This window comes from Euwallacea similis, chromosome 6 (genome assembly GCF_039881205.1).
Source record: "Euwallacea similis isolate ESF13 chromosome 6, ESF131.1, whole genome shotgun sequence".
NCBI classification, from domain to species: domain Eukaryota; kingdom Metazoa; phylum Arthropoda; class Insecta; order Coleoptera; family Curculionidae; genus Euwallacea; species Euwallacea similis.
The window spans coordinates 788426-802163 of record NC_089614.1 but is presented as its reverse complement, the minus strand read 5'-3'; the positions used below and the strand labels follow the sequence as shown (position 1 = coordinate 802163).

The 13738-nt window shown below is 35.9% G+C and overlaps 1 protein-coding gene across 1 annotated transcript in view; it reads left to right on the top strand.

The window, feature by feature from the left end:
• Positions 1 to 318: 318 nt before the first annotated feature.
• spri (sprint) overlaps positions 319 to 13738 on the top strand; it is an 84107-nt gene continuing 70687 nt past the window's right edge. Inside the window, exons 1-2 of the mRNA XM_066390851.1 lie at positions 319 to 506; positions 3275 to 3947. Of these exons, the coding sequence (XP_066246948.1) occupies positions 3334 to 3947 (614 nt within the window). The 5' untranslated portion in view covers positions 319 to 506; positions 3275 to 3333. The remainder of the gene's footprint in view (positions 507 to 3274; positions 3948 to 13738) is intronic.

Sequence of the window (13738 nt, the reverse complement as noted above, 5' to 3'; positions counted from 1 at the left end):
AAATAATTAGTGATAAATCTTCGGGGATTACCGTATCCGGAACAACTTATCAGTTATTGTTTGGTACTCCAAATTAGGTACCATTTGAGAAGTAACCCATGAACATATGGGTACCACTGTATGATACTGCATCACTTTAGCGTCAGGCCTCGTACTTGGTCGAACAACTTTCAAGAATTTGCATCATTGGAAACTGTTCCTTATCTCATCACACATAATACCAGTTCTGTTATCGCATCTCAGTCCCAACCGTTCCACTTCTCTCTCCTTGTCTACTTTTTGCCGATAATAAACAATCACATCTGAAAGCAATCAAGTACCAGTCGGTTAACGTTTATTAATTCGCCGGGTACCTTTCGGCCATCGTGGTACTTTGCGGTAATTATTCGGATAGTTAGAGTGTGTGTTGTGTTAAGTGGTTTTTAAGGAGGCCTAAGCAAACATTTCGTTAGTTAGGGTGTTGTGCCGATTTTTAATGCAGAGGGTTTGGAATGCGGCTTAGGCAGGTAAATAAGCTGATGTTGTGCGTTGAGGGGACAAGCAATTTTTTTGCGTATCTGTGCATTTACGATCAACACTTAAGTTAGTCTGATATGGATTCCTTGATTTGTTATTCCTCAAGGCAATAGTTTTCTCTTCTAATGTTGACAGTCTTGATACCGACCACACACTGTTGCTTATCATTGCTTATAACGCAATTAATTATCTTAATTACATCAATGCGAGTAGCAGTTCAAGTTTCCATGCATCATGTTATTTTAATCGTCATGAGATACCCATGGTCAAAATACAGAGTGGAAGAGTCAAATCGAATAAATTCAATATCTGTATATGGCGACATGTGAAAAACATTTCGAAATGCGTCAATTTTGAATCCCGAAATTACATTTTGTAACGTAAAAGTTTCATATTTAAATTCAATCCCCTTTGTGTGACATTTCCAACCTCCAAATTTTAGAAAGTATGAGTTTGGGATACCTCATTTGAAAGATCTTTTGATTCTCCATTCAAAATTGCTATGGTTTTAGACGTTATTTGAAAGAATTTAAAAAAATAATGTAATTGGCGAAATCCTCTACAACAAACTAAAAACTTATTAACTAATACTACTTCGTTATTGATAATATGATAAAATAATAAAACGAATAAATCTCAAAATATCTCGATTTAACTTTTTCAAATCGGTGAATAGGGAAGCGAGGATTGCTAGAATGGCCAGCACGATCACCTGATGTTACTCCATTAGAGTTCTTGTTAGGGGGCTACGTGAAGAGCTTGATGTACAAAACTAAACCACGCGATCTAGCTGACTTAAAAAAAATAAGGCTTACTATTAAATCGGTTACGCCTCAGATGTTGATTAATGTTAGAAGACATTCTTATTTACGGCTGGGATACTGCCAAGAGGTTCGAGGCATGCATTTTGAACATCCCATAGAAGATTGAGATTGATTTGTTTTATTATGTTATTACACTATCAATAACAAAATGGTGTTAGCTATTGAATTTCGAGTTTATTGTAGAGAATGTCGCCAAATACACGAATTTATTTTTTTCTGTTATTCTTTGCAGCAAAGTTTAAAACCACAGCAGTTTTGAAAAGAGAATAAAAAGACCTTTTAATTAACGTATTACAAACTTATGCTTTAAATTTAAAAATATGCGGGTTGTAATTGTCATGCAAAGGAGGTTGAATTTAGAGAATAAATTTTTACATTACAAGATGGAATTTCAGAATTTAAAATTCACGGGTTTCGGATTTTTTTTCACACATTTCGAAATATGCAGATGTTGAATTTATCCCATTTGACTCTTCCGCCTTGTACAATGAGTCCCCATTGCTATTCTTCGTATTTAATTTTAAGATTATTATTACAATAGTATTAGTCTAAATTCAGAAGTTTCCATTTTCAGCTTTAATCATATACAAGAAAAGTTGAGTTTTTGGCTCTGTATTCAGCTTTTATCGGAGCATAAGTAACTATTTCAGTTTCAAACCGAAATTCTGATAACGCACCTCATTTTCAGCTACATTTCACTTAGAAACTCACTTAGATTTACAAAGTAGAATTTTTCATAGCGACATTTCAAAGCACGAAACACCGATTTCTTGGCACTGTTTTAAGCTTATATTGTCGCACCTCATTTCCAGCTAGTTTTCACTCAGCAGTTCATTCAATATATCGATATTCCCATAGCGATGCTCAGAAACAAAAAATAGTATGAGTTTCTATTTAAAAACTCATGCAGATAATCGCTTTCTTGATACCAAGACTCAAGTCAAAGAAAACTGATTAACCGAAAAACTCAGATAAAACTAAGTAACGATCCTTATCCGCGGAGGAACTGATATTGTAAGCACCTTTCTTCCATCGTTTATATTCAGTTAGTCTGGTGGATTAATTAAGTGAGACAGTTCTAAGTCACGAAAGCGCATCAACGCAATGCGCGTACTGATATGTCGTGTAATCGTGTAATACTCAGAAAGCGATAACTTTTTATTATGAATCACTTACAAAACGAGTGGAAAACTCAGCGTTAAAACCAACAGAGTTGATCAAAGTGGTGGTGCGTGTCAATTCACAACAATCATGTTCAGAGTTATCGTTGTTAAGTGAATCATTTAAATCCCATTAAGGTTCAGTTTACATGAACTCTCAGTCAAGTTACGGTCAGTCGTTACACCAGACAAATTTCGTGAAGTGCACGTGGAACCGGTTTTAACAAAAAAAATCGCATTAAGTGTTAATTTGAATACGTTTTCGTCATTTAGCTTAATTATTGTGAGTGTAATTTGCAGGTGAATGTGTTTCAAGGAAATTAGGTCGTTACCGTTTTTGCTATATAATCTCGAGGCTCGTTTACGTTTATTTGTTGTCAAATGCAAGGGAACTGTTAGCTCTCATATAAACAAACAATGGCTTTTAACCACGCGTACGTTCAAGAAACAATGACTAATAATTCAGAACAGTTATTACCAGGTGTTTTCTTCATTGGATCTTGGCTAGGTAGCACATAACACCCTCTCGTAATTCTCAACTCAATTAGGCTATTAAAAGGCTTTAATCTTTCCTCTAAATCACGAGATAACTGCCTGGATATCAGTTATTGCAGAAACCAATCAACTATTACTAATTTATTGAAAATTGTTGTTTTACATATATTGATTGCCTTTCAATAATCCTTCGCATTTCTCTGATAAATTCAATCATTTGTGACCTTACCATACTTCCCTATAACAGAGAAAGTAAAAATTCTTTTTGTATGCTTTCAGATGACTAAACACTAACCCATAACCATGCAACTCCTACTTATATCTCTCAACTGATAACAATGGGAGAAATTCCCCCCAGTCCCTCAAGCTTCAAAAGTGCGTTGAGTTTCTTCAACAGCCTTGATCGGCCCTCTCCAAGTCCTCTGATTCCTAGGAAACGCACTAGCAATTTTGAGGTCAATCTTAAGCTGGTCATCGATAACAAAACTGTTGCACGAAAATCCTATGGGATAGTAGAGGAGGAGACTGTCCAGCAACAGCTAATTCCGCGAGCAAAGTTATCAAAGAGTTCCCTTAAAATAAAACAAGAGGAAGGCTTTCAAAGGCTTGAAACAATTTCAAGTTCTGATGAGGGTTCTAGTAGGTTTAAATTAACACCAAAAGTGCCTCCAAGACCATCAGTATTGAAGGTGAAAGACGACTGGGGATTGGCTCGGAAAAACGCTGCTGGTACGGGCCAGCTAACTCCAGATGTAGAGGCTAAGCAGATAATCGCGGCTTTTAGTAAGGAAATTAAGCCTTATAATCAGTTTGAGGTATCAGGAGATGCTTTGGAAAGTGACTTTTTCAAGCAAACTTTGACATTAGTAAGTTCGAAGGTAAATGTGAGTGAAGTGAAGTACACTAAGAGGAGCTCGAGAAATTCTTATGGATTACCTGATAGCACTGAAAGGTAAGTGTTTATTTGTATTTATGAGAATTTCAATTTAGAATTGCAATTGTAATCTGACTAAATAAAATTGCCCTGGGGTTCGGAAGGTTTCGGATTGAAATACTCCCTAAAAACGGAGAAAAGATGCAATTTTTTTTTTCAACTTTAAAGTGGTTGCTTAAGACGATATAGTTCAAGGGGAGTGCAATTTAGAATTCTTCTAGCAACCATCTTTGGATGACCTCGAAAGTACTCAAATTTTCAAGAATCATGCCTGAAACTATGTTTTAGAAACTGGAATATTTTTTTCAAAATTTGCCTATACAAGGTGTTTCCAAAAATCTGAGCAATATCTCGGAAGTGAAAAGTTCTTGTCAAAAGATTGTACTTATGCTTATAAATTGTTTTCCAAAAACTTACCCTTACGGAAGTACGGCTGTTCAAAATTTGATAGCGAAAATGGTACTTTCTAAATAACTTTTTTTTTCAATGAATAAAATTTAATTAACTTTGGGCTACTTCTGCATCATACCAATGTTAATAAAATTGAACCTAACACTTCTTTCGACACCTTTGGGAAGACGGAGGAGAGGCTACCCTTAACTTTTTTATTATTAAACATTTAGTCTTGAATTTTTTTAAACTATTATAGGTTTATTAGATTTCTGGCGTACCTAAGAAAAAAAGGTACTCTTAGTTGATGTACGAAAACTGATTCGTTTTCCAGAAAAACATTATTTTGTCAAATAGAGTATTTTACAAAAAACAACGGAATTTTGCATGTATTTTTTACTTTATCACCTAGATACCAAAATAAACAACATTTTTGTGTTAAAATTGTTAAAAATAAATTTATTATTTTAAAATAAATTCATTAAATTTCATCAACTGGAAGAAAAGTTATTTAGAAAACACCATTTTCGCTACCAAATTTTGAAGAGTTGTATTTCCGTAAGGGTAAGTTTTTGATAAACAATTTATAAGCATAAATGTAATCTTTGACAAGATCTTTTCATTTCCGACATATTGCCCACATTTTTGTAAACACCCTGTGTATACGGCTTGAAGACCAAAAATTTCAAATCATTGTTGCGAGGCGCAACAATAACTTTATCACAGCCTTATTCGCAGTCATTAGGATTTGTATCTCAAAGTACTTGGTAAAAAATTTCTCGAAGTTGGCAAAAATTCACAAGTTTTGCTTCCCAATATCACAGCTTTGTGTACAAGAACAACATCTCCAGGGGAGAAAATGTGAAAAAGACTGTTCATATGTTTTAAGACATTGCAGCTACATCTAATAGTTTTGATTGCCCTGAAAATTTCATCATTTATGCCTTCAGGTATTCTTTGCGATCAGAGGAAAAATATGATTTTATCCTATTTCGAGTGGAACGATATTCCAAAAGGAAATTGTGGTGAAAATTCTTTTCTCGTATCATTTTGTAGGAAGTGAGAAAAATGCACAATATTCTCGTTTCAGATTTAGGGTGCTGCTTGGAAAATGTGTTTAAATTTTTAGTGAACATCTCAGAAATTCGTGAGCTAAAATCATAAATTTTTTGCTTAAAAATCATCAAAATCCATAAGTTAGACAGTCACAATCCGTATTTTCCCACAAGTTCAATTATAGGTAATCCCGAATGAAATACTCTTTTTCGTCGATTGTGTTTCTTATACATAAACAGAGCACAATTTATCTACCATCTCGGAAAAAAGCACGAAATTGTTTCTCACTGCATTCACGTTTAATTCTATGAACTATTGCGTTGAATGAACCGTATAAAGCATATCATATCCTAGACATTGGAATTTATATTAATGGGTTTCAAGCACACACACGGGTCAGAGTAGAAGAGGTCAAGTTCTTAAACAAGCATCGTCGTGGTATGCTTTCAATGTCTCTCATTAATTTTAATAACTCCAATATATCTCGGTGCAGGAAACAAAGCATAATTTTTCACTTGATAAAAACATTTTCCTACATCTGCTCCGTTCATTAAAGTATTTCCCTTGGTCCAAAACAACCCCCTAAACAACCGATGTAAACGTCTAATCCTCCAATCTGCATAAGCATATTTCCCTTTCACGCCTATTTAACTATTAATAATCGAAAATTTCCATAATGGCGGGTACTCAGGTGCTTTACTGCCTCCCTAAAATTCAGATAAGACTTTTTATAAGGCATAACCCACAATGGGGCCCCCCTTAAAGTGCATGGCTTGTGAAAAATTAATGGGCATTTGGCGTTTTATGGCTGTGGGCGCAGACTGAAGGATTTTTCTTTAAACAGACAACGTTTAAGGATAGAAATCTTGAAAGAGCATGCGAGAGTCAAATATGTGTTTAAAACAGAAGTCAGAAATAGAATTTTCTCGGTGAATATTAGATGATATGAATGAAGAAATAATTTTACTATTTTTCGTGGATTTTGCTCGTAACTTCAACCAAATGCAGTCTACAGACTTCTTTTGAAATAGAACAATAGTTGCTCTATAAAATGACGAAAAAATAACTGACCTACGTGTCTTGAATTCAGAGTTAGAATTTTTTGAAAATCATAAGACATTCACTGCAGAAATCACTTCGACGTCTTTTCGGTAGAAGCTTACTGAAATGCAATAGTTTCGATTTTATATTCAAGTAGAACGGCGGTTGCCCTACAAAATAATGAAAAAAAATCATTCACCTACGTATCATGAGTGCAGAATCTTAATCTTATCTTAATAAAAGCGCTACTTCGAGTTAAAGTGCTAGGTACTTTCAGTTCGGAAATGCGTGCGATAAGGCAGTTTTACCGCATACATTATGCTTTATAGTCCTAGGAAAATATATACTTATCAATTACGATTTTCCCAAGGAAAGTAAATCTCTCTCCAAAAGGCATTAGTTCTCTCCATAAAAGGGTGACAGGCTATTGTGCCATCAGCAGGAGATATTAAGTAATTGACGGGCTGAAATATGGCACTAAAGTGGTCGTAAAGGCTCCAATCATGCAATTTAGGACCCTGAGAGTAAATATTATGATTGATTGAGGCCTGGACATGTTAAAATTTCCTGCCGCTAAATCCAAACAAACTTGAAAACTACAACTCTCTCGAGGTTGTTTACTGTTTAACTATATCGCACGTAAATACCGTTCTTAGTTGTTATAAAAGTTTTCTCATAAGATTGGTTCCATGCCGTGTTGGCATGGCGTGATGTAATAGATCGTTTCAGCACAGGCTTGAAACCGGAAACTTTAAATCAAGCACAGCGATTTAGCAGGAATTATTAGGGTGGCGAAGAGGAAATATGAAGTTTCTAATGCCACCGTGAAGAAGTTAATTATAACTCTGTTATAGAGAATGGAAAAAGACATTCACTTAGAATTCATAAAATATGAACAACCTATCATCAAAGATAATTTAATTTACGTAAATGTAGAGTAAATAATGTGGGTTAAAAATATGGAATGCTAGACACAGAGATAAGTACTGAATTCATCATTCAGTTTTATCACGTGGGGATTCTCCTCTATTTAAACAAAGTTTCGATTAGTGCTGCTTATCTATCACTATTTTTTAAAATCTTCTTATTAAACAAAATTCGATAAGCCCGTAGATTTTTCAATTTGTTCAGGTTAGTGCCTGATTCCTATCCAAAACCCCATAAAATTCAAAATTCATCGCGACTTGATTTTTCACTTTCCACTTCATCTGAGCGAAAACTTTTCTCCCTAATTGAACTTTTGCTTCTCCACCTCTTTGGGAACGATTTCCCGACAACTCTGCGGGCTTTTGGCCCACGGCATGTGACAAAACATCTGCTAAATCCCCCTAAAACGTTTTCATTGTTAGATCCACTCCATGAATTTTAGTTCTGCTTTGATTTAGTTTGATGATGAAGAAGTGAAAGTTTAATAGTCAAATTTGTAAACATGGAAAGAGAAGATTTCAAATTTGTATTTATGGAATACAGAGGAAATTTCATATTGAAAACACGCTTAAAATGTTAAATAAACAGAACCTATTTTTGCTGGTTAGATAAGGAAAATGACTTTGATGGAAATTAATGGACGTTTCGTTTTTATACGGATTAAGTTTTATTGTGTTTTAGAAAGTTATAAAATCTGTTTTGTTCTCGGCGAATTCTCCATTAGTATCCTTCAGAGGAATTCTCTGTTTCTAATTAAAAGAACGGGTTCTTTACATTTAGCTATCTGGGTGGGATCCCAACATCAAAATGCCTTCTTTCCATAATATACGAAAAAATTGATAAAGAAATGACACGCATCTGTTGAAGATCTAGGAGGATGCCTCAAAATACGGAGAAAAAGGAGTTCCACTAGACAAAATTCCATCGTTCCACTTTGATGACACACCCATCATCCCGCATGGATAAGTTCCAAGAGATTCTGGCCTCATAGCTGCTACGGAAAAATGCAATCTTTGGAGACTTCGTTCTCGTATGAAGAAAACGGACTATTGAATTCATTCAGTCTAATCGAAATTCATTATAAGAACACGAAATTAATCAAAAATTCCTTTCGAAACCGAGTCGCCATTGTTGGGTAAAAATCGCGGCTCTGAATAAGACAAACGGGGCTCGACGTGATAGTTGCGCGAGTATTTCTAAATTTATGGAATTAATATCCGGCTACGTGCGACGAGAGCTAAAATGGGGGCCCATTGGGGGACACAATTAGTTGCAGGTATTAATCATTATACGCGAGACAATGGGTGCAGGCGGGGCTCGAAGGGGGCCCCGGTCATCTGTTTACAGCCGATAAAGTTTGATTTATTATTCAAAGGTTTAATCTCCAAAATGCGAGGTCGGATTTGCAAGGGTGTTAATGGAGTTTGCCGTTTTTTCCAGGAAACTTCGAATATGTTGCGTATGGAGAATAAATTAGGAAAAGCCAAAATTATAGAAAATTAAAAGTAAAGAAGTAACAAAAACATGGCCACGTTTTTCTTTACTACAGTCATTTTTTTTGATGATTAAATCACAGTTTAAATCACTGATAATTATAGCCCAAAATATGGATTTTTTAGTAGTAATTCTTGAGAGCTAATAACTTGAGTTAAAGCCGTTATTAAAACTCAGACATTTTGAAGCCTCTTTTAAAGGAAAATAAAGTCGGTTTGATGGTATGTAGGAAAGAAAATTTTTTACTGTAGACTTTTTTATTATAAAAAGACTTGAACTACTTAAAGTGAATGTTAAGACCTAAAGGTTTTGAAAGGTGAACGTCGTAACTAATTTTCTTAAATATCAATTTTCATCCATTAACTTTTCTCTGGTTAAAGCCTGCCTTATAGCCAAATTTTTGAAAGTTACATTAGTTACCCCGATAAATGTTTCGATTAAAGGGTTAAAGTCGGTATTGATCTTTGAGGATTTTTAAGATTACTCACTAAACCCACGTTCCTCTAGAAGAGGAGAATGGAAAAACGAGGTGAGCACGAGGGACTGTGCTCAATTATATTGCAAGGAGCCGTTTCAGGGTTCCTTAACATGTAAACTGCTCGTGTGAGTTATTTTTTGATGGCCCGTAGTAATCCTACGTATAGTGAAGCTAAATCTAATCCTTTCCTTAAGCCTCTCTCCCCATTAAAATAAACTGAAAAGCAAATAATAGAACAATGCTCAAGTCGCAGACTGCAAAACAAGAAAGTGCTTTCGCACATCTAGGGAAACCCTTTCCAGTTTATGAAATTACTTGAGCTTAATTGTTTCTCTGTGGGCTGGAAACTTCTGATCGCCTTGGGGATGGTATAAAATGCCGTCAACTAAGAATGCAACAAGAATTAATTTCCAGATGTATTGTTCCTTGGGATTCTATTTCGAAGCCAGCTTTTAAACGTGTTTATCCATTAATCCTGTTTTCATGCCGAATCCCTTTGTAAACCTCCTTCGTTTAGCTACTAATAAATGGGACAGTGCTTTTGATGTAAATTTCTGCGGCTTTGCCATTACAACGATAAAATTTTATACGTCCAATATCCCCGAAAACGACTTAACGAGCTTTTAAAATATATGAGTCCTGACTTTGTCCTGCGGCAGCCATTTTAAGGGCATAACGAGGCAGCTGCAGCCCTGCGAATGTCCTGAATACTAGAACGGTTATTGCGAGGAAGGAAGAATAAGTGTAATATAATTTTGTGGAATCGCCCCTCTCTATGTTTTTATGTTCCTACGGGGATTGTTGGGAATCTTTTGTGGCTTCTGAAGATGGTGCCTTTAAGTTAATATGTATATGTATTAAACGCGAATGATTGCAGACACAGTATGAGATCTCGATGCTGGATTTAAAGTACAGTATGGCACGAATGTATGGAATAAATTCTATCTAAAATGGACAACAATTGACAAAAATCCTATAACACGTTAATTTAAGCTTCTAAGGGGCTTCATTGTAGTAAATATTTTAGAGACGTGACGTCACCAAGGTGGACGTATTGATGTAATCGAAAACTTTTTTTTATTATAAATAAGGGTCATGTGACACTTCTTTCGGAAGATTTCCTCAAAGCTTATTCACCAGTGTAGTTATTTTTTCCTCAACTTTTAAGCGAAAAAGTTTACTTAGTAAAATTGATTAATTCTAAAACATTGTAATAAATGCTCAAACTGACGGCCTTCAACGATTATGCAAAATCCGAGTAGCAAATTCTTTTTTTTACATTTTCTAGAATCTCTGGGGCTATTTGAGCGATCTTCGGTCTGATACGCATCTGCAACTCTTCTAAATTGTGTGGTTGATTTTTTTAAACTTTGCTCTTCAAGTATCCCCGTAAAAAAGTCCAACGGAGTCAAGTTGGGTGACCTTGGTGGCCATTCGATCGATCCTCTCTTCCCAATCCATTTCCCTGAGAAAACGTTATTTATGTAGGTTCTTACAGTAATGCTATAGTGTGAGGACGCCCCATCGTGCTGGAGCCACAAATCATTTTTGTTTGGAAATTTCTGATTCAATTGTGGTAACCGATAACCCTGAAGAAATTTTCATAAAAAAGTACGTTTCTATGATCTGGTTATTTATAATTCCGGTCTCAATATTCACCTTCTCCGGATATTGTATGCCAAACTCCTCCATTCACTGTAGATTTTCACATGCCCAGTATCAGTATGTTTGGCAGTTTACGTGACCGTTGAGCAAAAAGGTAGCTTGATCTGAAAAAATCAACTTTGCTAGGAAGCCTTCATCTTTGTTACAACGATTCATAATTGTCTGAGAGCTGTTGGACCAGATGTACTTTGTGTAAATGCCACCATTCATTTTTTAACGCTCTTAGGACTGTCGAATGGTATAAATTATTATCCAGTGAGACTTGCCTTGAGCTGGTATGAAGATCTTCTTGAAATGCAAGAAACACTTCAAATTTCTTGGCTTCGGAAATTGATTTTCTACCAGTTTGCCGACATCGCTAAACTTCTTCTCAAGTTTACTAATTGTTGATTAAGAAACCGATCCTCAGTTAGGGTATTTGGCGTTAAATAAATTACTCACTTCTGCCTGAGTCCTTGCTGTATCTCCGTAGCCAATCATTATTAAAATTTTCATTCATTCAGTTGCTATAAGCTTCATTATTCGATTCATTGTTTTAACATCTTTATGAAAATGATAGTACTTTACTCGCTGTACATCAACTAATCGATGTGAAATTGGAATGCTGCTCTTTTATTATTCTGTGTGTCAGTAGGTAGGTATTACTTTTTTCGGTATTTTTAGGCACTTTTTCTACACCGTAAAAACCAACAAAAACGCAAATAGAACGTTTATGCGATATTTGATGTATTTCTTATAATGTCATAGAATTAAACAATTTTACAAATAAAATATTTCGTTTAAAAGTTGGGAGAAAAATAATTATACTGTTGAATACGTGATGAAGAGACCTTTCGAAAGAGGTGTCACATGACCCCTATTTATATTTAAAAAATATTGGGTTGCATCATTACGCTTACTCTGGTGACGTCACGTCTTTAAAATATTTACTAGAACGAGGCCCCTTAGAAATTAAAATAGACGTGTTTTCGGATTTTCGCCAAATGCCGTTCATTTTAGATATAATGAAATTATACCATAAATTTTCGTCATACTGTGTATGTAAATAGAAATACAGCTACCATTGTCGTTGCTGGTTCCGTTTGGTATCTGAGTTACGAAATGAAGGTACCTGTTTTCACGAAATGCACAATGAAACGCGTTTAGTCACCGGCTTTGATTGTGAAAACTATCGTTTTATCGACTAAGCTTTTGACGAATTTTGCTTAAAAAAGTTACAAAGTGTGTCATTAAAGTCTAAAAATGGGGCTGTGAAAAAGCCAAAGACGTTGAGTGTTTCTTAAACGCATTATAGACCTTGGCTGTAGCACAACACCAAAGAATATTGGCAAATATTTTTGGCAGTGCACCGTTAATTACTCCAAAAAATAAACGATCCAAAACGAAATGTTGATTACCAAACCGTACAACGCACTAGTGGAATTTAAAACGCATGAAGCGATATTTAAAAGCTGGACGCGTAACTTCCAAATTGCTTCCCGTTATTAGGGGGCTCGTATATTTAAAACTACGTGACTTTTTGCAATGCAGAAATGCAGGAAAACCAAATATTGGAGTTTAAATTGTAACGAATTACCGAGGACCTGAAACACCGTTGTTTTTCAGCAATTTGGCGCTCAGCAGGAGCCAACACTCGACTTTCCAGAGGACCATTAAGGCATTTATGGAGATTAATACGAGTAGCTGCATGCAACGATTAGTTGTGTTGCATTGCGTGCATAGAGCAGGTGAAAACTTAATTGATATGCACATTGGGGGGAATTTAAAAAGCGAGAGTGCAATTTGTAATTTTAAATGGCTAATGCGCCTAATTGCCAGGGAGACTAACATCGCCTAGTAGGGCTCAAAATTTAGGGCAATTTAACACTGTCGCCTCATTACTTGTAACGAAACACCTGAGAAATAAGACCGCCATAACTTAGGCCAGGACGCCGGAGCTGCTTGATATATTTTTGCAGGAAGAGCATTACATCATAATCTCCAGCTATAATTTTTCGCTGATCCTCTTCTGTGGTATTTCTAATTCGGACGAGGGTGTGATATTTCATCCCCCAACTGGTGACGGGCCACCCCATCCTTGGCCCCTTCAGCGCCTTGTTTTGCAAATCCCTCAGATTAATCTGGGGGGAGTTTAAACAACTCACGCGATCCATGTTACCCGATATGCTGTCTGTTTAAGATTTCCGTGTAGGCTTTTAGGTTTTATTTGTAATTTTATCCCTGTGTTTACTGTGAGCAAACGAAATATCGAATGATTTAATGTAATTTCAAGTATTTTGCATGTATAAGGAGAAAGACACATGAATTAAAGTTTCAAGCGCAGAGCGTCCGCAGCACTCGACTCTAAGCCTCTTCATCCAGGAAGAAAGCCCGTCTGTTCCAGGGGGTCCGCATTGTTTTGCAAAAAATATCGCTCTATAAAACATATACCGTGGCTATATTAAATTCTTCAAAGCCTCTTCTAAACGGCGCGAGGTATAAAGGAGATAATATACGTCTTTGCCTGGTTTCTTTATGAAAGAGGCTCCCGCGGAGGCCTCGTATTTAGCGGGGTCGTTTTTTGTCTGCGGAGACCCCTTAAATGTCTCCGTAGCATATTTCAGGCAATTATTTTTTATGCTCAATTTAGCGGTTAGGGGCAATGAGACTCTTCAAAGGCTTTCGTCAGAATTGAATCAGACGCCTGCTTTAACGTTTTTGGGCATTAAAGTGCGAGAGTTTGGTCCGGTTAGAAGTTAACCCCAAATTTCCCAATAAC